Below are 27,600 nucleotides of genomic sequence, written 5' to 3'. Positions count from 1 at the left end.
AATAAATAAAGGAGGTTGTTAGTGTAAATTTATTATGTACTTTGACATAATAAATAAAGAAGGTAACTGAAATATATTTTCCTGTATATATTTTTGTCATCTGGTATATATGCCATTCTTATCAATATATTTTCAGATCTGATAAATGCTGCTGAGTTTATATTAAACAGGTTATTGTGTGCATGCTGTCTGATATCACAGGTGGACCCATTGTTCATGCATAGTTGACTCACAAGCATGTCAGCCACTGCAAAAACAACTTGTCCACCTGAGATATCACACATGCAGTATCCTAAACATATACAGGAAAGAAGGATTTTTTTATTTGGCTAAATTAGGCACTATGTTTTTAGAAAACTTAAAGGCCATGCTAGACAGGTTCTCAACTTCTGTAATAATTTTTATCCATTTCTAATATTAGCAATCATATTAAAATCAACATATACTTGTTATAAGTAAACTTGACAGGCATTGATGTAGGATCAAGTTCTGGTGACTTGTGGAATTCCTGGTCCAACCTTTGAGATAAAGTGGTCTATTTCATGTTTGAGGGAGTTATCATTAAAAATGATAATGTTTCAATGACATTTTTTTGTTTGTTTTATAAATGTGAAAATTTTAATTGATTATATTATTAGCCTTCATAGTGGAGCATATGCAGTACAGTCCTAATTGGTTGATGTAAATTTGATCTGTTGTTGTGCTGTACGGTTTAACACCCTTTTTCATCACACAATAGGCTATACATGGCGGCCAGTAATAATGGTGGAAGAAGAACCCAGGAAAGAACCACGGAACCATGAGAAGCTACTGGCAGGCTGTTTTACATACCCACATTGGCCGAATCCGAGATGCGAACCCATGCAGACAGAGGTGAGATGGCAGTGATCCATAATGGAGAGCGCTTTAGACCACTCTGCCTTTTTGGGACCCCCAAATTTGATCAAAATTGAACTGTTTCCATTAAATATAATCAGATAAACTCTATATCTATCTGATTTGAATTTTTTTTGTCCTTCATTAACTCATAATTTTTCATCAATACTCTCTCAGTATAATGTGTGCAATTTATAAAATGGATATAGATAGTCTGTGTTTATTTTTTTAAATATTAACATATTACTCAAAATGCCACAATATAAGGTGACACATATATAAGTTAATAAAATTGTATGACTCCCATTAAATGTGTTAAAGTGAGGGAGAATTGTATTAAAGCGCTCACCATTATGGATCACTGCCATCTTACCTCTGTCTGCGTGAGTTCGAGACTCAGGCTCGGCTAATGTTGGTACTTGAGAAAGCCTGCCAGTGGCTTCTCGTGGGTCGGTGGTTCTTCCCGAGGTTTTCCAGGGCTCTTCCTCCACCAGTTATACTGGCCGCCATGTATGGCCTATCTTATGCTGAAAAATGTCATTAAACTCTACAACAACAACAACAACAACTGGTAATATAAGCTGAAGTGCATACCATTATCATTGTATAATAATCATTTCTTCATTACAATGAATCTAGCCATAGTAAATTACTTGACAACTGAAACACCTGTTTTGGACCAAGTTCTTGCACACACAAAAAATTAAAAATATAATTTCTTTTAAAGGATTAAAATGTAAATTTTGGGAAAAATATAATCTTTGTAAAACTGTATATAGGGCCATGCACAAAGATGCAGGAGCCCCATAGTAATCAGCAGTTCCATCCATTTGCCTGTCAGTCCATGTGTTCACACATCTTGTAACTACTGAAGTTCTGCAGCCCTTTCACATAATTGGATGTTGTGTTTGGTAGATGAATTAAGGTGAATTATATATCAATGTATGACATTTAAAAGCTTTATCTTTTCATGTCCAATTTTGATGAGTTGTTTTCCTTTTTCCAATAATTTTAAATGTCGACTACAGCAGACCTTCTTAACCAGCATAGTGCATGAATTGATGTGTACAGTGTCTCATAGATAATGATGTATATTTTCTGGGTTTTGCTGTATTTACACCAATTATGGATTGAACTTGACCCTTTATGTTTAGTGTAATATCTTTACATGGAATATTGTTTGTAATTCACATAGCTTAAGAACCATTCAGCATATTCTGGTGCAATTTGGTGCAAACCTTTTCTCATAGAATTATATGTCTTTTATTGGTTTTGTCTCATGTACTCCATTTTGGACAGAGTTATGCCTCTTGTCAAGCAAATTTGTGTCTTCACATGGAAACATGGAAGCACAGCTAAAGAACCATTCAACATAGTCTGATGGACTATGGTAAGTACATTGTCTCTTAGACCTAGACAGGCCATTTATGTTTTTTGTCATTCTACACTGTTTTGAACAGAGTTATGGCCCTTGTCAGTCACTTTCATATCTTGTGCAAGAGATGTTGCTTGTGATTAGCACTGCACAAGAACCATTTAGTATATTATGATGCAATTTGATCTGATCATTCTTTCTTATATCTAGATTTTTCATATATATATGTTTTGACTTCTCTACTCCATTTTGGACAGAGTTATGGCCCTTGTTGATCAAATTCTTTATTTTGAAAAATATGATTTTGCTTGTTTTTGATGAATCCTAAAGAATTTTTAGCATTCTGTGTCATTGTTTAGAGGAGTCTTGGATCCTCAGTACTCATCTTTTCCCAACTTTGATTTCACAAGACAAGTTTCTTTCTTCAAGACCTTAAAGAACAATTTTTAGGGAGCAGGGCCCTTTGTAATGCACCCATTGCTAATAGCCTCTGTTTTATATTTAAGGGGCAATCAAAACGTTTTTTTTTATCTTGCATGTTTTTTTGGTTTGATTTTTGTGTTTTCTTGCCCTAAAAGTCAAGAATAAGTTTTCATGAGAACGAAGTATTTTTATTGAAAAACTTTTGAGACTAAATCTTTAGAATCAAATAAATTAAGTACAAAAAAGATAAATATTTTCTGCTTTAATATCTTGTAAGCAATAAAAGGAAACACTGCCAGTGTGATGTCAGCAGAATTTTTTTTATAGAAAAGTTGAGTAATCTATTTAAATATTTTAGAACATGTTTTGTTTAATAGCGATAGAAACAACAGAACATTATAGTCCTGATTAATTCATATTCTACATCAACATTCTTTTCAGAAGACGAGGATCCTGGAAGTTAGTAAATTGGTGTTGTAACTGTTGTACTGATCTTTTGTGTGTGAATAACTAATTCATTATAATTATGTGTGTACAGAGCTAATTTCTGTTTGAAAATGAACAGTACTTATGTAGCTTGTATGATGAGCCTCTTTATATACTTTTCTAACCCATTCTAATTCAGACGAGTTGTATTGGCATTTTTGTAAGTTACTAAGGTGGACATCTAGCCATATTTTTGCCTTGGTGAATTTTTTATGGTTTTATTTGCTCATCAATTTGGTATGGTGAGACAAATTTGGGTGCTATTTTTATGTGTGTCAACAATAAATAGCACTCTTATTGTCATCAGTACAAGGACTATTGTCTCTTGCCTTTAATTTTTTATACACTTTTAAAAATTAATTTTCCAGTTGTACAAGTATTGAAGGCACAAAAATAGTGTTTTCTTAACTAAGGTACCAAAATTTGTAATATTTTAATAAGAAAACAATATTTATTCATTAGAAAAAAAAACAATATAAAAATAATGATAGTTATTTTTATGGTTTAATTGTATATTAAAGATTAGAGCAGGTCTATGCAACCTGCAGCCCACAAGACAGTTCTGGCTGACTACCTAGTTTTGTATGCTTATTTACATCATAGGGCTTGGCATTATAAATTGCCTATCTGACCCACACCCTATGTTAAGTTTTGTATTAATAAATAAATTTATAGGCAAGATATGTTAAGAGTTTTATTATCAAATATTTATAAATCAAAACATGTTTAATTTTTGTATTAAAGTTTTGCAAGTTAGATTCCCTGGATCCTTCATAGTATGGGTTGCACACGAGATATCATGTTCCACAGCACCGTTATTTTGTAAAACAAAAGTTTTACTCGCTAGCTTTTTTCTTTGCTTTTGTTCAACTATTTGTTGAATTTTGATTGTGTGTTTGTAATGCATTGTGTTAAAAAGGCTCTAAATTTGCTCAGATTTTACGCCAGTTCATATTCTCACAATGACCAACCTGGTCTGGAGATCATATTACTTTCCATACTTGACTTTGAGCTTGAGATTTTGTGTCAACCAGTCATAAAGGTCTATTACTTTTGAATGCTACTTTTGATTGGTTGCGAGTGAAAAATTTAATGCCATTTTTGATTGGTTGGGCATGAAAACTCACAAACTCAAACTCAGTTTTATGATCTCTATGCCATGATACAATTTGATTAAACTGAACTATAAATGTAACTCTTCATACTTCTAGGAATTTAACTTTTAAAATCTGAAATTGCATGCTAGTATTCTCATTAGAAAGGCCTGTGACCAAGTGAAGAGCTTGTCCTTAAGGGGCATCAGAAATAACGTGTTAGTAAGGTGGCTCTTTTGCTGGCAGTGGGACTCTAGGGCAGCTACCAACAGTCCCTTCCTATGATCCTAGTAGTTGTGGCAAAGAATAGCCTGCCACATTCTATCAATTTATTATGCAGGGCCCAATAACAGATTTTCTTTTTGTGGTCAGGAATTTCTATAAGGTATGGATGTTATTTAGATTTTATAATAAAACTATATCTGCATCACAACTCAAGATCTTAGCTTTTTCTTACAGTTTATTTTCCTCAAGTTTTTTGTTTTATCCTGTAATCTACATAGCCATGCATCACGCTGTATTATTAATCTCACCATTCCTGACTCTGTTTGTATTCACAATTATGTCAGGTTTAAAAGAAATTGTTTGAATGATGTTTATTTCAGTTCTAGATGAAAATAAAAAATATTGTGAAATGGACATAAAACACTAAAGTCTCAATCAATGTTGTAAAATTTAATCAAATTTAATTTAAACACCCAAACTCTTGTAATTTATCTGCATGCTAATTTATCAGTCCGATTAAAAGACAATCATAATTTAAGAGTTTGTTTTCATCAGAGTGATGGAAATTAATCTTCATGGTCTTAATACCTGGTATTTGTGACTCCATAACTGTTTTTGAAAAATATTTAAGTTTTAGTTACTTTTAATTAACTAGAAAGTAGTAATTGATTTCAGATGATTATATATAGATAGTACATTTGTCCAGATCTTTTTTGCTATCAATGCAGGCATTTTTTTTAAAGTATCAGGTGTAGAAAATATGAGCTAGCTACCTACTGTGGAATTTAATATTTTTTGAAAATAGCAAACGTTTGCACAAAATAAAGTTGACAAAGAAACATGTGACTAAAAGTAATATCAAAGTAACTAGCTTGTAAAAATATGTCATACCTTTCTTTACAGTCAGACAGTTTGATATTTCTCCAGTATTCCTAAACAGGTTTTTCAATGAACTTCCTTTTATTATTATTTCTAAGAATTCTTATCATGGTTTAAAATGCCAGCTTGGCACTAGTGTAATGGGTAATGTTTCTTAATCTTTTTTAATTCCTAATATTTTGACTAACTTCACTTCAAATTACATTTTTGGTGGCTGAAATGTCAACGTTTTGTTTTAGGTGAACAATCAACCCATAAAATTATATTATTTAACTATTTCTGCTATCATGTATACAGATATGTATATCTTCTAACATCTTATTGAAATGTGTGCTGTAAGATTTATCACAGAGATGTATGTGAGCAATTACTATTTACTGGCAGAGCACATTCTTGGTAAATAATATTTTTTCACAAAAATATGGTTTACATTATAATTATTTTGAATTACACAGTGAAATAATGTTTATTTTTCATTGTTGAAAATATATTTTGCCATTAATTCTATAGAAATTAGCATAAAATTTCAACTTCTCATAGCAAGACTAACTTTGAAACTCTAAACCCACTTATAATAATTATATAGAGTCATCATTTATTTAAATGAAAAATCATGGGAAAAGTTAAATACAATCTATCGGTCTCCTAATTCTTTATGCTTTAACAGTGGAAGATGAAACTTCTGATCCCAAGGATAGTTTAAAGCGCAAGAAAAATGTTTACGAGGCTCCACGTCCCCAGAGTTACTACCACATTGAGTATTACCTTGTTGCTGATACTGACGAGCTGATGAAGACTGACCTGGTTACATACAGCATGGCATGTAAAATTTATCCTGAGAGACATGATGCTAGGATGGTGGCAACATGGCAGGAAAGAGATGTTACCTGGGTGGCATGGTCACATTGGTGAGTCTTGGGCCTAATTTTAGTACTAGTCCATAAAGGAAATGTGAGATAATCAATCCGATGCTTTGGAGTGGGATAGCGATTAATACAATTGAGAGTCAGAATTGTGGCAGAGAAAAAGCTTGTTTAGTTCCTGTCCACAAATTCTGATCCTGAGGGTGGGATTACCCTATGTTATACTAGTGTATGTGATAGATTACTTATTTCTGTACTTTATAGATGCTAATTCAGTAACTTACAGTATTTTGTATTTGAAAGACCTTTAGACTGATATAAATGTAAAAAATACTTAGAACAGATTTTTTATGATACAATACAACTTGTTGCATTCCTTTTCTGCCAGTGTGCAAAATTTAATGTAGAATCTTTCACCATTGTTTGATTTATTAACTTTGAAATGTTACATGTAGTGCTAAGAAATTTATGAGCTTATTTACATGGCTAACACTCAGCTGCTGTCTATGAATGTAATGATTAAGACATGTACGTGTAACCACTTCGGTGACCTAGTGGTTAAAGCGTCCGCCTTGGATGTGGGAGGTCATGGGTTTGATCCTTAATTGAGTCATACCAAAGACTTACAAAAATGGTACTAACAGTTGTCTTGCTTGGCACTCAGCATTAAGAGGTTAGTGTTAGGACTGGTCGGCCTGGTGTCAGGATAATGTGACTGGGTGGGACATCATGCTACATTTCTGCAGCATGATTCCCCAGTGCTAGACATCACTATAAACTGCCACATGCAGACATCGTAGTGATATGACTGAAACATTGTTAAAGCTATGTTAAAAATCCAATTCACATACATACATGTACATGTATTCTTATATATTCAAGGGCTGCATAGCCTATTGGTAATTAAGTTTGTAACCAGATTTGTAGTGTTTTGCCCTTTTGTGTACAATCCCTTTGATATGTTCGCATGGTATCAAGATTTCTACTGAGTATTCACAGCACTGACATGATCATATTTTATGTCTGCCATTTTGGCTGAGCATATTTTGCTACATCAGTTTGTGAATCTATTCATTAACTTTTCATATTTTGCATGATTAATTTTGTTGTAAAGCACATTCATCCACAAAAGTGAGGTCAGGAAGAAGCAGCTGTCAATTTCAGGTGCAAACAGATCAAAGCTCAAGGTCACTTTGACTGAAGGAAGAAAAATGGTTTCTGCACAAAAGTTAAGTCATTAACCATATGGATATTATTTGGGGTCTGAAAATTAAAGGTCAAGGTCACCAACTGGTTTATTTGTTTCTGTTAGTTTTAAGGGCACTGTTAACACCTTATTGGCTATATCATGCTGAGGAAATGGGAGTTAAATGCCTTTCCCAAGGACACACAGAGCTAATGAATCGGTGCTGCCTTGTGTGGGTTTCAAATACATGACTCTTTGATTATGAATCCTTAATGCTCTTCCAACTGAGTTACTCTAGCTCCCCCTCAAGGAAAATATTGGTTTTACATAATAACTTTAGTTCTAGATCATATAATTTGACCAAAGTTAATGGAGGGCCTGTAATTAAGGCATGGAAGATGCTGCTTAATTAATCCAAAGGTCAAGTCATGGTGGCTCAAAGAAAACTAGGTTTTGCACAAAAATGTTTGTTCGAGAGTAACTTTGCTGAGGAACCTTTGTGGATGGCTTGCACTTAAGGTAATAAAGAAACCTATATATTCCAGGGTTGAAAGGTCTGGGTCATGGTAAATCTGAAAGAATGGTTTCTGAACATGAAGTTTAGTTCAAGAAGGCTGAAGCAATTGAAATCCATTGGTCAACAGTCTGCTGTATAAATCAGACCATATTAACTATAGGACAGGCACATAATTTGCCATTAAAGGTGCTCTTGTTGAGAAGATCTTATATTTAAATCTCATAATACCGTAAAAGCAAAACTTCCAAGATCTCAGTGGAATATTTGCCTTTTGAAGTGTCACTTTGGGAACCAAACATTTTAAAAAGTTATGAATGTGCCAGAAGTCTTACTTTTTTTTAACAAAGCATACAGAATTACAGAATTTAAAAACTTTTGAGCTGTGTTATCCAGTTTCAAAAAAATGAGGTAAAAAGGTACACTTTGAATTTATTGTGTTTTCATTAATATCAATATTTATGGTTTTGTGAAAAATAACATTATCATCTGTAATTAAGTTTGTAGATTGAGAAATGGTGCAACTAATGATTATTGTTCTTTGGCTTTTAAATCTGTGGCTTTGTAGTAACCATAACATCCTTGGAAGTTTGTACCCCATACAAAAATATTGAATAAATGACAGTATCTGAGTGCTGTAATGAAGTCGGTTTTAAGCATGTTCGTGTTTTGGGCTTCATTTATCAGCTTTAGTTTCATTATAGCAGTACCAATTATAAACTTTAGTTTAATTGATGTGCTGATGAATATATCTTTCAGCCATAGATTCAGAGTAGATAAAGAGATGTTGCTGAAGATGTTCACACATACTGTAGAAGTTCGTATTTGGGACACAAAAGACAAGCTGAGCACAAGAGCCAAGTTTGACCGACCCAAGATTTTCAAGCTTCCCCTTACAAAACCAGGTAAATCATTGAACAAGACAAAATGCTCAGTTATGTGTTTTGGGAATGTCTACATGCAGTATGTAGTATATAGGAATTTGTTAAATGGCTGTTGTAAAGCTGAGCTTATTATTGTATGATGACAAGGAAGATACCTATTTATATTCAGGTCAAAGGTCAAAAACTAACAAAATTTAGTCAAAGCATGTGCTATACAGTATGTAATTTTGAGGAAATTATCCCTGTGACTTTGATTGAGAGAAGGAAAAACAATCTCCAAAAAACTACTTGTATTCTGTATCACTTGGTTTGATTAAATTTTGTAGGTTGCTTGCATTTGAGACAGGGAAATCACCTGTTGATTTTGCTTATAAACGGTACACTCTAAAGGTCAAAGTGACTCCAAGAATTAAAACTGGTTCCACAAATTAAATAAACTTTTACACCACAAACCATGGCCATACTTTGTGGATGACCTGCATTGAGATGAGGAAGACACCTATTCATTTTGGGGTCAGTAGGTCAGAAGTCATGGTCACCAAGACTGAAAGAAGATAAATGTTTTTTCACAATAACTTGACCTAGTGAGCATATAATGTAAAATGTCCATGATTCTTGTAAGATGTTGAGAGGCTGGATGGAGCTCATGCTTTATCATCTTATCTACTTTTAGTAGGTAGTAAACCACATGTATGTTTCACATTGCTTGTGGCAACGTCGTTCTCATTTTAAATAGATACAAAGATTTTGTCTCCAGGTTTTGAAGGACCGATAGAACTTGACATAGGGCATAGTTTTACAGAGCCCTTTGATCATTGGTGAATTGCAAATGCACTGATTTCACATATATGATTTAAATGCTGGGGCCTGAGATAGAAAACAGCTTGTATTAAAATGATCAGTACACACAGAGTGTTAGTAGTCAGACTTGTGTGGTTGATATGAGCTTATGCCATGACCTGCATTCATGGTGAATCTGTCATATATCCATCATACATCTATTATGAGATCAGCCATCCGCTTTTCCTATTTTTCACTTCTCAAAAACTCTTTAACCTCTTTTGATAAAACTTGATAGGACAAGAGTGGCATCTATATAGCATCTTTACAAGTGAAAAACTATTTATAATTTCTTCTCCATAATGGTTGTGCCAATTTTGATCAGACTTTATTTAAATGTTCCTTAGGACATGCTCTGCCAAAGTTAGGCCAGGGTCGGCTTCTTTAACAATGGTGTGGCTTCCATAGCTGCTTGGTTACACTTTTTCTTCAGAATGGCTTAGCTAGTTTTGATCAAACTTGGTAGCAATGCTCCTTAAGAATTAGGAAATGCTCTGCCATAATTTTGTTTGAGATGACTTTCTTAGCAGTTGTATTAATTCCATATCAACCAGGTACAAAATCTCTCTTTCGACTTATTTTCCAGAATGATTTAGCCAAGTTTAATCAAACATAGAATTGTTTCTGAGGAAATGCTTTAAATACTTGCATCCGGAATAGTTTCCCATTAATTGTGTAATTTCCACTGCAACCAGGCTCCTCTAATATCAATTTACTCAACATTTGAGTAACAAATTATGCTCTATAAAAGCAGATCTGACTCAAAATACACAAATGCTGTCTTTTGATTGGTCAGATTACATTTGAATAAGATTTGGAGTCTGTGAATATTGTATGACCCATGGATCAGGGGAATACCTTTCTTTGACATATTCTTCAAAACAGCTGAATCAACTTTGATCCAGTTTGATAGTTGTTGTTGTTGTTATGGGGTTTAACGCCATTTTTCAGCACACGATAGGCTATGTATGGCGGCCAGTATTAATGGTGGAGGAAGAACCCGGGAAACCAACGGGAAGAACCACCGACCCACGAGAAGCTACTGGCAAGCTTTCTCACATACCCACATTGGCCGAATCCTGGACTCGAACCCACGCAGACAGAGGTGAGATGGCAGTGATCCGTAACGGAGAGTGCTTTAGACCACTCAGCCACTCGGGGCCCCCAGTTTGATAGAAATGTTCTGATGCTGATCTGCTATTCAGTATGTCCACTGTTAAAAGAGTAGAGAAAATCCAACAATATTTTATCTAAAACATTTGATCAGAATTGAGTAAATTAAAAAGAGAATATTTTCAGATTTTTTTTGGCCATTGACTGTTAGTTGAGCAATCTGTACCTGTTTGGGTCTCTTGTGTAAAACTGTTTCCTGCTGTACCTTTGTAGGAGAAGAGTCTGAGGAGGGAGGGGTGAAAGGAACTGTGAGCTGGCAATTTAACGAATTTACAGAAATGCAACCGAAGAAGGCAAGAGAAGTCCGTTCACTTCCAACAGAGATAACATTTGTGAAGAGTGATACTGGTCCCAAGCGGAGAGGTATTCAGGTTGTAGCTGCAGGTACTAACACTTTGATTTGCACATTCTAATCCAAGCTGTCAACAAGTACACAACCTTTATGAAAACCTTATTTCTCACGTGATAAGTCCATGCTGGAACTAGGGCTGTCATGTTTTTGAGAAGTTTTAAAAATTTGCATGTTTTTTAAGTAAGGAAACCATTGAATCATAATCTTACAATTTTGTAGTAGATCTTAATAAAAGTGGTTTTCTCAAATAAAAGTCCAAGTTATAATCTGACTCTTTATCATTGATGTTGATTAATATTTATTCAGTTTCTTAATTATAGAATTAGAGTCTTTATGTTTGTTACATTATACCCATAAGTTTGAAAAACATCAGCGGTATTCAGGTCCATCTTAGTGCCATGAGTTAAATATGTATTAATGCACTAGCTTTCACTTGATACCTAGGTACTGTAGAAAAGAGAAACTTATGGCTAGATATCTGATCCATATTTAGTGGAAATTCATAACATACATTATGTCACTAAGTACACAAACAAGCGTTGATTTGGTTTTCCATCCGGAAGAAAATGAGCTTTATGGAGTTTTGGGAGTCTTAGAAGATCTGTAAGATATCATATATATGCGTGTACTGCAATTTGTACATGAATAATAAAAAATGTATAAATGGTTACTGTTATTGGGGTTGGAAATTGCTTATAACCATCTGCTCCTTCTGCATGGTTAGCTGGTTGTCATCGTCCATTCTGCATCTTAGAATTTACCAATAATTTTTAAAAGAAATTTTCAAATTTAAAATGACACAGTATATCTGAATTTTTATCAGTGATTTAGCTCTCAAAATTGTCAACACTTTTTGTCTTGTCCAGTAATTTTCATGCTGTTTCAATTTAGGGCTTATCGCTACAACATAAATTATGTAATGATTTTGATGGCTTTACAAATGGATTGATAGCTTGTAAGGTGTACATGAATAAGTATAATATTTGGAGGCATAAGAGTCCAAATCTCCTTGGTTTCCTTGCAGATTTGTATCATTTTATACCATAAAAGTAAGCTCACTTGAACTTTTCCCTTGTATTTGCTTCTTGTGAGAAAGACCATTTCTTAACATTCATTTGGTGATTCTGGTTGACAGCTGCTTTCTTAACCTGACTAAAACTTGCTTGTACATGTGTATGTATAATATACTTAATCTTTACTGGTTTATATTCAGTAACATTTAATTTGTCATTGATTCCTTTTCTTCTTTTCCTGTAAATAACATCATATACATAAGAATGTTAATAGTTATATGTGTGCTAATAATTTAATGCTCCTGTTGAGTGTGGTAGTAGGTTTCATTCACTTTATGCCTTCATTTGATAGTTAATTTAAATAAAAAATAAACATTTTGATTGATACTTGTGTATACATGCTTAGTTAATTTTACAAGGTCTGGGCTATCCATCATAAAATATTGACTTTGATCATAAAATATTACTCATGTCCAGGTCAACCTTAAAAAATGTTCAGGACAATCAAATTGATTCATTAGTTAATTTCTAGTAAAATCTCCGATTATGGAGTAACATTTCTTACCAATAATGCTGAATGAAGTTTTTTGATGGAGTAACCAGATCTTCCTTGAAAATATACTGACCAATGAAAAGTGGCAGCATTTGCTAATTGTGAGTTAGTCCGACAAATCTGGAGAATCATTTATTAATCTTAATATTGAATAAAGTTTCATGACATAGGGTAATTCTGTTAGATCAAGGTCTGTACATATTGTAGACATTTGCAGTGGAAAGTTTTTAAATTCACACTTTGACAGTGGTCATGTTGACATTTTACACAAGCTTTGATCAAACAATATTTATGGAGAATAATCACCCATCAGTACCTGGAAAGTATATTACACATACAGGATTTATAGGTTGCTGCATTTATATGGGAAAATATGAATGAGTTTTTTTATGGAATACTGCACGACTTTGTGAGTGCAAACATCTACTTTAGTTAATTCAGAAACAAATGTAATCAACCAAAATGTAAATCACCTACTTTGTGAATGTACATGATTTATTTACAAAAAGTGCTGGCCATCTGCGTCCATTGTTTGTTTACAGTAGAAAGTAGTTCTTTTATAAGTGCATTATGAAGTTGTGCGTGAGTTCTGCAGTATCGTAAAATACTGAACAATTCTGACAATGCAAAGTTAATGGAGAAAACAATGAGCATATAATAATGAACAGTTACAAGCATTGTACTATTTACATTGAGCTCCCTTTTTGTGAACATACTGGTAGTTCAGTTGTGGGTTGTGGGTGGCTGAGTGGTCTAAGGTACTTGACTTTACAGATCCATCATGTTTCACCTCGGCCACTCATGTGTCATCTCGGCCAGTGTGAGTATATGAGAAAGCATGTCAGTGGTTCTTTCCGGGCTCTTCCTGGATTCTTTCTTCATCAGACATGCTGGCGGCTATAATGGCCTATCATGTGCTGAAAAATGGCATTAAATTTACTAATGGCATTAAATCTACAAATGGCATTAAATTTACAAATGGCATTAAATCTACAAATGGCATTAAATTTACAAATGGCATTAAATCGACAAATGGCATTAAATCTACAAATGGCATTAAATTTACAAATGGCATTAAATCTACAAATGGTATTAAATCTACAAATGGCATTAAATTTACTAATGGCCTTAAATCTACAAATAGCATTAAATTTACAAGTTTCAGGTGCATGGTTGTTACATTGACTGATGTGAAGAGCAAGAAAAAACAATAGAAAATAAACAGCATGCAAAACTATAATTTTTATCAGCATTAATGTGATGTAAGCATGTTATATTTTGAATATTTATTATATCATTAAGATGCATATATCATTGGTGGTGCTGTGGGGAGGAGGTGGATAACTGTAGAACACAGAGTGGTACATTATCACTCTATGCAAATGAATTATCAACAGGATTAAACCACAAATTGAAGTAATTGAAATAATCTTCATGAATCTGTTGAAGGTTATCATGTATCTCCACCATATCGCTTCATCCAGTAACAAGGGATTCCCCATTGAAAATGAAGATATATTAGAACCATATTGTATTGTTCCTAATGTACAGTTTCTAATAATGCTATATTTAGGACAGTCTAAAAGAGAATTTTACAGTTTCAGACATACCTCACAAATATTTGACCGACAGTGCCAAATCAATTTTGAAGAGGTCTGTACTAAGTGTTACAGCCTAAAGTTGTTTTAAAACTTAATACTAATTTTGTTTAACCAAAGTTTGTCCAGTCCTGATTGTTGAATGATCTGCACCTTAATGAATCACCATAACATAGCAGAATTTTTTTTCAACATGCATAGTTTTTATTGTGACATCACATCATGTGACATTCAATACAGATTGTACTGGATCATACCTTTAGGTTGATCTGATCCAAATATGTCCCTTTAACATTGATTTTGCCGTATGTACTTCTCAGGGTGTGTAAATAGTGACCTTCGAAAGGAATATGAATGTATGAGGATCCAAGTAAAGGGAATAATTGCCATTTAAATGTATGTAGAATCAAATTCTAACAAATGACATTAATAGCTGAAATAGCCAGTGTTGAATGCCTACATGACAGTGTTAAATGCATACATGACCTTTATGATTTTTACTGCTGTAATCAAGAACGTGTAGAATTTGAATAATTCTTTCACCTTGGTAGTGAGAGGCTGGGGCTTTTCTAAATCGCAATTCATGATATGATTTAATAGAAAATATAGGAATAGTTGTCCCATGAACTTCAAGTGGTATTTAGGTATAAGCAGTTCTGGCAAATGGCATTTGTAGATTTAATCTGTTTTGAAATTGTCTATTATTTACCTGCTGGACACTTATTGGAATCAGAGTTTGCAGGTAACAAGGGGAAGCACCATAACGAATCTTAGAAAAGGTAATAATTCTGTACTTACACCACCTAAATGATAGTTTTCTTCCATTTGGTTTCTTCCAAGATAACTATATAACATAGAATTTGTGGCACCACATACAATCCTACCCACTTGAGCTTGTACTTTTTTCATTTTCATTTTTTTCATATTGTGCACAGTTGCCTCGAATTATATCCATATGTTCCAAAAGTAGATGTGCAGAAGAAAAACACAGAACCTCAAATGACTTTGAATTTGTTTAGTATGTCAGTCTTTTTTTTAATTCTTTTGTGATTATTTCTTGATTATGCATTTGCCAGGAGAGAATTTCATCAGTTGTTGAAGCTAAATGTTGTGAAGTTTGCCTATTAATTAATAACTTTATCATTCATTAAGAATGGTGGATGTCATCCATGATGAGATTTTCTTGTTATGAGCATTGAACTGGATTTGTTAGCATTAAAGCTGACAAACTATTTACCCTGTTTGAAATCTAAAAGGTCTTCATTTAAGATGCCAGCAGCAAAGAACTTTAAAAGATGGGTAAAATTATGGTGATTAGTTATGAAAAAAAACTTCAGATTTTTTGATGGATTCAAATTGTTAAGGTGTTTATGGTTTTTCTTACTCCAGGGTTTGTCAAGAACTTCATTAATTTTGCAATCAGTTCATCATAAATGTGTTCACATTTTGGAGTATTGAAGATTGAAAAGCTTTTGGAATTTCAATTCAGATATAATGGATTGATTTGTTTTTATGGTTATCAGTTTTTAAGGTTATGTATGCAATGCAGGAGTGGATATAAAGGGGATTCAGGGTTTTGTCCAATCCTCTTTTTTCCAGTAAAAGTATTACTTTTTAGTATTAAGAACAGAAAAATATTGCCATTTTCAGCAAAATAAACTGCCTGCTTTTAACTTAAACCTATTAGATAAAAAATGACTTTCTCACTGCTACTTATTAATTAGCCCATTTCAATAAAGAGCAGGATGTTAGTATATTAATGCCATAATCCTACATCTGATTCAGTAAGCTTGTAATCACATTGGAAGCCATATTTGTCATCCAACCTTGAGCAGACATGGAATAGTTATTTATATTTTCAAGATTTTAGACAGTTTGATTAATGAAAAATCATAAATTTAGAAGGGTAGTTGTTGGTCAGTGATCATAATGTGAACTTGGAAATCCCAATATGACAGTTTCAGTTGGTAGCGCATTGGGATAGAGCATGGTAACCAAAATTCAAGTCCTAGTCTTCCCATGCATCTGTTTCCCTATTGGATTTTTGGATGCACAGTATAATTAGACAATTGGATTGTTGAGTTTCAAGTATTATGTGTCTTTCAGTGTTAATTTAAGAGAAGTTCTGTGGCTGTTGGACACATTAGGACATTATGAATCGTGTGAGATTTTTCTTTGCAATTATACTTTATATGTCAGTTTTTTCTTTGTGGTTTTACATAAGGTCTGCTTGACCAAATGTAATTTTCTTTTCAGATGAAGTTAAAGGAGTCACCTCAGGGGAGCAGAATTTGGAATCTCAAGCCAGTGCAGGCAAATCGGGAGAAGGAGGGTCAAGTGGAACCCCTCATGCTCTTGTTGCTGTCCCTATTAAGGATGCTGGTATTGCTGATGGCAGGTAGGTTTCCCAAGTCATGTATAATTTATGAAATGACATGTCAGGCACACATTGCTGACTCAAAAGTATTACTCATTTACCTTGCCTGCATTTAAATCACACACACACACACACACACATGCTTTTTTGATTTAATTGACAAAGTTACAAAAGTTATATGTTCTCTTTCTCTCTTGTTCTCTCTCTCTCTCTCTCTCTCTCTCTCTCTCTATATATATATATATATATATATATATATATATATATATATATATATATATATATATATACAAATAATACTATAGATAATTTTTATTTGTACTCTACGGAGATTTGAACTTAGGTCCATGGGTAGACGGCACCCATCACCTTGCCTGCACACACAAGCCCATATTCCCTCACAACTAAGCACACATCACCAAAAAATGATGTTACTCAATCGGTGTTATAATAGTAGGCAGATTTAATAGTTTAATACAAATAATAGTATCATATAGGTTAGAGAATTTTTAGTTTGTACTCTATGGAGACTTGAACCCACTAGTCATAACCTCTTGATCATGAGTTCAATTGATCACAAGGACTGTTGATCATAAGATGACTGTTCAAATGTTCATATGGTTAATTATACCACTGTTGATTATCAGTATGGTTGATTATACCACTGTTGATCATCAGTATGGTTGATTATACCACTGTCGATCATCAGTATGCTTGATTATACCACTGTTGATCACGCATTATGATTGATGATTAATACACAACAACAAACCTTTTCTGATACTTGTATAATTATTAAACAGAAATGTTATGTAGCATGCATAGACAAATCAGACTTTTTTTAATAATTGTCTTAGTAGTTATTGCTTCATGCATGTGATAGAAAACCAGTGCCTCAGAGAGCATAAACTGATATGGCTCTAGCAACTCCATCATTCAGCAATCCGTATTTCTTAACAGCTGGCTGTTCTGCACTGATCAGACATTGAAGAAAAGCCAAAATTGCTTCACACATTTATTCATTAAACCATTCATGAATTTCCACGTGATTGGACAGCTGCATTGAAGGAGGGAATGCAGTTTATAATGCAGACCTTTGACTGTGTTAATGGTATGCATTATAATGCAGTCCTTTGACTGTGTTAATGGTATGCATTATAATGCAGTCCTTCGACTGTGTTAATGGTATGCATTATAATGCCATCCTTCGACTGTGTTAATGGTATGCATTATAATGCTGTCCTTCGACTGTGTTAATGGTATGCATTATAATGCAGTCCTTCGACTGTGTTAATGGTATGCATTATAATGCAGTCCTTCGACTGTGTTAATGGTATGCATTATAATGCAGACGTTTGACTGTGTTAATGGTATGCATTATAATGCCATCCTTCGACTGTGTTAATGGTATGCATTATAATGCCATCCTTCGACTGTGTTAATGGTATGCATTATACTGCAGTCCTTCGACTGTGTTAATGGTATGCATTATAATGCAGTCCTTCGACTGTGTTAATGGTATGCATTATAATGCAGACCTTTGACTGTGTTAATGGTATGCATTATAATGCAGTCCTTCGACTGTGTTAATGATATGCATTACAATGCAGTCCCTCGACTGTGTTAATGGTATGCATTATAATGCAGTCCTTCGACTGTGTTAATGGTATGCATTATAATGCAGTCCTTCGACTGTGTTAATGGTATGCATTATAATGCAGTCCTTCGACTGTGTTAATGGTATGCGTTATAATGCTTTCCTTTGACTGTGTTAATGGTATGCATTACAATGCAGTCCCTCGACTGTGTTAATGGTATGCATTATAATGCAGTCCTTCAACTGTGTTAATGGTATGCATTATAATGCCATCCTTTGACTGTGTTAATGGTATGTGTCATAATGCTGTCCTTCGACTGTGTTAATGGTATGCATTACAATGCAGTCCTTCGACTGTGTTAATGGTATGCATTATAATGCTGTCCTTCGACTGTGTTAATGGTATGCATTACAGTGCCATCCTTCGACTGTGTTAATGGTATGCATTATAATGCCATCCTTCGACTGTGTTAATGGTATGCATTATAATGCAGTCCTTCGACTGTGTTAATGGTATGCATTATAATGTCATCCTTCGGCTGTGTTAATGGTATGCATTATAATGCCATCCTTCGACTGTGTTAATGGTATGCATTACAGTGCCATCCTTTGACTGTGTAAATGGTATTCATTATAATGCCGTCCTTCGACTGTGTAAATGGTATGCATTACAATGCCATCCTTCAACTGTGTTAATGGTATGCATTATAATGCCGTCCTTCAACTGTGTTAATGGTATGCATTATAATGCCGTCCTTCGACTGTGTTAATGGTATGCATTACAGTGCCATCCTTCGACTGTGTAAATGGTATGTATTATAATGCCATCCTTCGACTGTGTTAATGGTATGCATTACAGTGCCATCCTTTGACTGTGTTAATGGTATGCATTATAATGCCGTCCTTCGATTGTGGTAATGGTATGTATTATAATGCAGTCCTTCGACTGTGTTAATGGTATGCATTATAATGCCATCCTTCGACTGTGTTAATGGTATGCATTACAATGCCATCCTTCGACTGTGTTAATGGTATGCATTATAATGCCGTCCTTCGACTGTGTTAATGGTATGCATTAGTTCATGTGCAGAAGCATCTCACTGATTCAATGAAGGAATCAGATAAAGCATCAGATCATAGTTGTCACCTCATCCATGTCAGCAACAGCTTTGCATATATGTGTGTTCAAAATAGTTTTTCTGTGAATTCAACTGCTTTAATTGATTTCAGGAGCAAATCAAAGACCTCAGAAACATCATCCATGTATACTAAAGCAATGAGACATGTATCTGAACCATGTGCCACATCATTCCTTTTGTACTCCACATTTACCCATTTTGTGTTTTACTTTCTTGTCATAAAACAAATATAAAAATTTTGGTTGTGAAGAATATATGTAAACTGACATGTTTTTGGTAATATGGGATAGTTATAATACTGATTTCTTGAAGTTAAAAATCTGCAGAGAATTTTTTGACTCTGAATTGTGTCATTTATCACAGGTCTTTATGTCTTGTTTGCTTTGCAGATCTTCCTTTAGTCGCCTTGGCCAACTTGCTGGTAGAGATGAGACCCCTGGTTCAGCTCCTTTGGGTGCAGATTCACGAGGAAGTAAAAGCTCTGATCATCCCAGTAAGAGATCAAATATTCCCTCCCAAGGGTCTAAGTCTAAAGGTGGAACTACAAGTGAGACACCAGTGAAAAGAGCTCCATCAAAGTCTGCAGAATCAGTTTCAGGTAACTTTCGTTCCATGGTCCCCCAATTTTGTGACGGAAAGTTGGCCTGATAAGAGGGTGCCCAATATGATGGACTAGGCATTAATAGTAGTTAAAAGTTTAATTTTACTGACTGTATATCAGCAAAGATAGACAATCATGGTGTTGCAGTTACTTAAAAGTTTCAGAAAATATGGGTTTTAACGCTACAAATTATTTGTGTTCTACAAATAAGAAAAGCACAATAAATTTATGGTTGTATTAGATCTTATTTTGGTGCATCATAAAATACCTTCTATTTAGGAGACAGTCTGACTTGAAAACAACAATGTAACTTTGTGGAAGGACACATAAAGCCTTTTTATAAGAGACAAACTCTACAAAATCATGAATTATCACCTTAATTTGTCACATAGTTCCTACTTTGTCACATTGAACTTACTTTATCACATTGACCCTACTTTGTCACATAGACCCTACTTTATTATATAGATCCTTCTTTGTTACATAGACCCCAATTTGTCAAACAGACCCTACTTTATCACATATATCCTAGTTTGTAAGGTTTTATAAATCTCCCATTCTTAAATGAAATCAAAACACTTGAAAAAATTCTGCAGATTGTTTTTTCCATCTGAACCAGTGAGATTAATTGTGTACTTTGTTGAAAAATGATGGGGAGGGTTTTTTGTTCTTAGAAATATGTTCAAAAAGAAGGTTTTAGCACATTAATTCTATCTTATGTGTAGTTTCTACAAGTACAGCTGGATTTGAATCAATGCTTTGACCATTATTTTGCCATGTGGTTTGGTTACACTCCAGTTTTAATAAACTTTGACTTACTCACACATATATTGTCTTCTTGGTTTGCCAAATACTGAGGCTTGTTATGATCTTTTGTGATCCAAAATAATGTTCTCCATCTGTATTCAGTTAGAGGCTTAAGTACCTTAATGTCTTTCTTTTGATGAAGTTGGAAGAAAATCTTGTGGATAAATTTTCCAATTAAATTTAAAAATTTATTTTTGCTGTTGGTATGCCAGTCTTTAATCAAGGATAATTTGCATAAAGGTGTCCATTAATATGTCCTTTAACATTTGCTTGTCTGGAGGGAGATTTTCATGAAATTTGCCCTACTATTTATTATGAATAGGTGGTGTATTGCCTACAGTATCCATGCAGTTTTGCTTGATGTAATATCACAACAAGGTGAAAATTTAGTCCTGTGACTTGTATCCTTGTTCTAGAGTATAACCTTTAAACCACTGACATTTTAATGAAACTTAGCTAAGTGTGTATTGAGTAGACATGTGCTGTGTACCACAGCTACAGCCCCTTCTTCATGGTCTAAATCATGGCAGAGGCAAATATAATTTCATGACTTGTGTCCTTATCTGGAGTAAAACTTTTGAATGATGGAATAAAACTGCAGCCTGTAATATATATAGCCTTAACATTAAAGTCACAACAAATGCTAATATAAAACAGTTGCCTGTTTTCTTATCCAAGCTGTCACTTTTTAACCTGTACAGATATTTTGATGAAACTTTACACAGGTCCAAACCTTACATTACAAAAGTGAAGTTCCTAGCTGAAAGATCAAGGTAATTAGGGAAAAGGTCATGAGACAGGCATATTAATGTGCTGATTGTAGTGCTTTTGTTAAATCCAGGCACATAGTTTCGCGTTCAAAAACTGGTAGTTCTAATGAGCTTGATATATGCATTGTTTGGTACATACTGAATGCTTAATTAATACAGACTCATACCAGCATGAACAATCCTGTATTCTTCTTGATATAGCACATGATCCCATATGTTGGTTGTTGGGTTTTACTTTTTTAAAGAAATTTATCTCCTGCAAAATAGGAAACTAGTGAAGCCTATCATATTAGCATGAATGTTGATTTTGTCACTGATAATACAAATTTAGTGAATTTAATTTTTTATCTTTCTTTTATCATAAAAAGATTATTTTTTCAAGTTTGTTATGATATTTACATAATGTTATATACACATATTTAATTTAGAAAGCTTCAAAATCTTCTGTTAATGTTTATATACAGGTTCAAACAAAGCCATTGCTGTTTCCAAAGAAACTCTGATGCCTGCAAGGAGAAGATCCAAGAAGCAGGATGCTATGACTCAGATGAACCTTGAGTACATAAAAAAGTTTGGAATATGTGTTATCCCAGTTAGACTTGGAATTCTCTTCACAGGTACTTTTATGTGTTTGTATAATTTTGATTAAAGCTACCTGATGGTTCATTAAAAAATATACAATGAAACATGCTGTAGCAGACACATTTATACAAAGGATATCTACACCTGAAGGACAACTTTTGTGATCTGGTCATAAATTAACTGAGCCGTGTATACTTTCATCAAGAAGAAATATTTATAAACTTATTCCATTTAGAATATTGGTCATCAAGGACAGTATTTTCATACCTCTTCTCACTGGATGTCCAACAGGCAGTCAGTATTGTGCTATTTGTATTTGATTTAATTTATATCTAATTTAATTGTTTGTAAGTTTTTTTTTAAAATTATTTTTTAATTTCATTATATGTCAAAATAATGTAGTTCTGTTTACTAGGAACTATATACTTTTTCCAGAAAATAGTTTGACCGTAACTGTTCATTTTTGTAAACACTTAAGGCTGACCTGGTTCCCAACCGTAATTCAAAATTAGTAACAGTCACATCAACCAGTTTTTTTATATTTATTTTTATTGTGGGAATAATAAGAGTGAGATCGAAACTGTATTGAATATGTGACCCTAGGCTTGTAAATAGCTTTGTTGAAGTAAACAACTTTTTTTATTTATTCTTCAAGTGATTGGTTCTTGTCAGGGCCATGCTGAGAGTATGTGATGTAAACATGATCATGTGACCCTTATCCGGGCATCTGTTTTGTGTGATATTCAAGTTTTAAACCATTGCTTAGAAAGAGATCTCACAGTCTGGGCTTAAAAACACTTGATGTCAAGTCGTTTCCTTCTGTTGTAGCCAGTTTTTGAGTTACATGTTAATTTGTTTTTCAAATTATTTTGATTTAAAAGGATTAATTCGTTTCTCTGGAGATATTTTTGAGTGCTTGTGCAGAATTCTTGAACAAAGACATTTCTTAAAAATTTTTATTTGGATTTCCAAAACCGGAGTGTTGTTTCTTGTGTTTCTAGACAACCACACTATACAGGATACAGTATACGTCATAACCTTCCATCTTGGATTCTTCATCTGGACTTGAATTCATTAGAACATTTCATTATTAGGATGTCTAAAATTTTATTTGTGGATTATTCTTGGATTATTTTTCGATTTCATTCTTAAAACCGTAAGTTCTTAATTTTTTCATTTTTACAGTATTTTCCCAGGGAAATAAATAATTTGTTAAATTTTTCAAAGCTTGTTGTTTTTACTCTTGTGTTACTGTATATTCAGACCTAAACACATAACATAAGAATTGGTCATCAAGGACAGTATTTTTTTACCTCCCCTCAGTGGATGTCCAACCAGGCAGTCAATATTGGACATCAAGGGCTGTATTTTTATACCTCCCCTCAGTGGATGTCCAACCAGGCAGTCAATATTGGACATCAAGGACTGTATTTTTATACCTCCCCTCAGTGGATGTCCAACCAGGCAGTCAATATTTGTCATCAAGGACATTATTTTTATACTTGCCTCAGTGGATGTCCAACCAGGCAGTCAGTATTGGTCATCAAGGACAGTATTTTTATACCTCCCCTCAGTGGATGTCCAACCAGGCAGTCAATATTGATGATCAAAGACTATTTTTATACATCCCCTCAGTGGATGTCCAACCAGGCAGTCAATATTTGTCATCAAGGACTATTTTTATACATCCCCTCAGTGGATGTCCAACCAGGCAGTCAATATTAGTCATCAAGGACAGTATTTCTGTACCTCCCCTCAGTGGATGTCCAACCAGGCAGTCAATATTTGTCATCAAGGACATTATTTTTATACTTGCCTCAGTGGATGTCCAACCAGGCAGTCAATATTGGACATCAAGGACAGTATTTCTGTACCTCCCCTCAGTGGATGTCCAACAGGCAGTCAATATTTGTCATCAAGGACATTATTTTTATACTTGCCTCAGTGGATGTCCAACAAGCAGTCAATATTGGACATCAAGGACTGTATTTTTAGACCTCCCCTCAGTGGATGTCCAACCAGGCAGTCAATATTTTTCATCAAGGACATTATTTTTATACTTGCCTCAGTGGATGTCCAACCAGGCAGTCAGTATTGGTCATCAAGGACAGTATTTTTATACATCCCCTCAGTGGATGTCCAACAGGCAGTCAGTATTGGTCATCAAGGACAGTATTTCTGTACCTCCCCTCAGTGAATGTCCAACAGGCAGTCAATATTTGTCATCAAGGACATTATTTTTATACTTGCCTCAGTGGATGTCCAACCAGGCAGTCAGTATTGGTCATCAAGGACAGTATTTTTATACTTGCCTCAGTGGATGTCCAACCAGGCAGTCAATATTTGTCATCAAGGACATTACTTTTATACTTGCCTCAGTGGATGTCCAACAGGCAGTCAATATTTGTCATCAAGGACATTACTTTTATACTTGCCTCAGTGGATGTCCAACAGGCAGTCAATATTTGTCATCAAGGACATTACTTTTATACTTGCCTCAGTGGATGTCCAACAGGCAGTCAATATTTGTCATCAAGGACATTACTTTTATACTTGCCTCAGTGGATGTCCAACAGACAGTCAATATTTGTCATCAAGGACATTACTTTTATACTTGCCTCAGTGGATGTCCAACCAAGCAGTCAATATTTGTCATCAAGGACATTACTTTTATACTTACCTCGGTGGATGTCCAACAGACAGTCAACATTTGTCATCAAGGACATTACTTTTATACTTGCCTCAGTGGATGTCCAACCAGGCAGTCAATATTTGTCATCAAGGACATTACTTTTATACTTGCCTCAGTGGATGTCCAACAGACAGTCAATATTTGTCATCAAGGACATTACTTTTATACTTGCCTCAGTAGATGTCCAACCAGGCAGTCAGTAGTGGTCATCAAGGACAGTATTTTTATACCTCCCCTCAGTGGATGTCCAACAGGCAGTCAGTATTGGTCATCAAGGACAGTATTTCTGTACCTCCCCTCAGTGAATGTCCAACCAGGCAGTCAATATTTGTCATCAAGGACATTATTTTTATACTTGCCTCAGTGGATGTCCAACAGGCAGTCAATATTTGTCATCAAGGACATTATTTTTATACTTGCCTCAGTGGATGTCCAACAAGCAGTCAATATTGGACATCAAGGACTGTATTTTTAGACCTCCCCTCAGTGGATATCCAACCAGGCAGTCAATATTTGTCATCAAGGACATTACTTTTATACTTGCCTCAGTGGATGTCCAACAGGCAGTCAATATTTGTCATCAAGGACATTACTTTTATACTTGCCTCAGTGGATGTCCAACCAAGCAGTCAATATTTGTCATCAAGGACATTACTTTTATACTTACCTCGGTGGATGTCCAACCAGGCAGTCAATATTTGTCATCAAGGACATTACTTTTATACTTGCCTCAGTGGATGTCCAACCAGGCAGTCAATATTTGTCATCAAGGACATTACTTTTATACTTGCCTCAGTGGATGTCCAACAGGCAGTCAGTATTTGTCATCAAGGACATTACTTTTATACTTGCCTCAGTGGATGTCCAACCAAACAGTCAATATTTGTCATCAAGGACATTACTTTTATACTTACCTCGGTGGATGTCCAACCAGGCAGTCAGTATTTGTCATCAAGGACATTACTTTTATACTTGCCTCAGTGGATGTCCAGCAGACAGTCAATATTTGTCATCAAGGACATTACTTTTATACTTACCTCGGTGGATGTCCAACAGACAGTCAACATTTGTCATCAAGGACATTACTTTTATACTTGCCTCAGTGGATGTCCAACCAGGCAGTCAATATTTGTCATCAAGGACATTACTTTTATACTTGCCTCAGTGGATGTCCAACAGACAGTCAATATTTGTCATCAAGGACATTACTTTTATACTTGCCTCAGTGGATGTCCAACCAGGCAATCATTATTGGTCATCAGGGACAGTATTTTTATACCTTCCCTCAGTGGATGTCCAACAGGCAGTCAGTATTGGTCATCAAGGACAGTATTTCTGTACCTCCCCTCAGTGAATGTCCAACCAGGCAGTCAATATTTGTCATCAAGGACATTATTTTTATACTTGCCTCAGTGGATGTCCAACAGGCAGTCAATATTGGACATCAAGGACTGTATTTTTAGACCTCCCCTCAGTGGATGTCCAACCAAGCAGTCAATATTTGTCATCAAGGACATTACTTTTATACTTGCCTCAGTGGATGTCCAACAGGCAGTCAATATTTGTCATCAAGGACATTACTTTTATACTTGCCTCAGTGGATGTCCAACAGGCAGTCAATATTTGTCATCAAGGACATTACTTTTATACTTGCCTCAGTGGATGTCCAACAGGCAGTCAATATTTGTCATCAAGGACATTACTTTTATACTTGCCTCAGTGGATGTCCAACAGGCAGTCAATATTTGTCATCAAGGACATTACTTTTATACTTACCTCGGTGGATGTCCAACAGACAGTCAATATTTGTCATCAAGGACATTACTTTTATACTTGCCTCAGTGGATGTCCAACCAAGCAGTCAGTATTTGTGATCAAGGACATTACTTTTGTACTTACCTCGGTGGATGTCCAACCAGGCAGTCAATATTTGTCATCAAGGACATTACTTTTATACTTGCCTCAGTGGATGTCCAACCAGGCAGTCAATATTTGTCATCAAGGACATTACTTTTATACTTGCCTCAGTGGATGTCCAACAGGCAGTCAATATTTGTCATCAAGGACATTACTTTTATACTTGCCTCAGTGGATGTCCAACAGGCAGTCAGTATTTGTCATCAAGGACATTATTTTTATACTTGCCTCAGTGGATGTCCAACAGACAGTCAATATTTGTCATCAAGGATATTACTTTTATACTTGCCTCAGTGGATGTCCAACAGGCAGTCAATATTTGTCATCAAGGACATTACTTTTATACTTGCCTCAGTGGATGTCCAACCAGGCAGTCAATATTTGTCATCAAGGACATTACTTTTATACTTGCCTCAATGGATGTCCAACCAGGTGGGCAGGCAGAGCAGGTTGGCATCTGATTTGGTTTCCAGAAAATAACTTCAGTTCTAGCTGAAACAAATTTAAAGTTGTTGTTAACAGAATTCAATGAAATATAGTACATTTGTTTCCTTTACTCACAGAAAGAACCATATTGCTGTGGGATCACTGTGTCCAAGGTCAAGGTTACTGTCACTGAGATAGATTTGGCAGTTGCATTTAATTTCTGGATGATAAATTCTGCACAACATAATGCATTCGTGTGACACTTTGTATATGTGTTTCTCACTATTCTGGAAAGAACACAGTTGTTTTGCATGACACTTTGTTTTTGAGCTCCTCTCCATCCTGGAAAGAACCCAGT

General features: G+C 34.7%; 1 protein-coding gene across 5 annotated transcripts in view; it reads left to right on the top strand.

Moving 5' to 3' along the window:
* The window catches only part of LOC149789309 (uncharacterized), a 121,861-nt gene that overhangs the window by 13,142 nt on the left and 81,119 nt on the right, over window positions 1-27,600 (top strand). For 4 of the 5 annotated variants that reach the window (XM_089975515.1, XM_089975514.1, XM_089975511.1 and 1 more), the window contains 6 exons: window positions 6,026-6,266; window positions 8,681-8,826; window positions 11,032-11,202; window positions 16,591-16,732; window positions 19,837-20,045; window positions 22,090-22,242. In XM_089975515.1, coding sequence (XP_089831641.1) covers window positions 6,026-6,266; window positions 8,681-8,826; window positions 11,032-11,202; window positions 16,591-16,732; window positions 19,837-20,045; window positions 22,090-22,242 — 1,062 coding nt within the window. The remainder of the gene's footprint in view (window positions 1-6,025; window positions 6,267-8,680; window positions 8,827-11,031; window positions 11,203-16,590; window positions 16,733-19,836; window positions 20,046-22,089; window positions 22,243-27,600) is intronic. The other variant, XM_089975513.1, reaches the window with a different exon arrangement.

This window comes from Sinohyriopsis cumingii, chromosome 11 (genome assembly GCF_028554795.1).
Source record: "Sinohyriopsis cumingii isolate HCF-2022 chromosome 11, ASM2855479v2, whole genome shotgun sequence".
Lineage (NCBI taxonomy): Eukaryota > Metazoa > Mollusca > Bivalvia > Unionida > Unionidae > Sinohyriopsis > Sinohyriopsis cumingii.
This window is presented reverse-complemented; position numbering and strand designations above follow the sequence as displayed.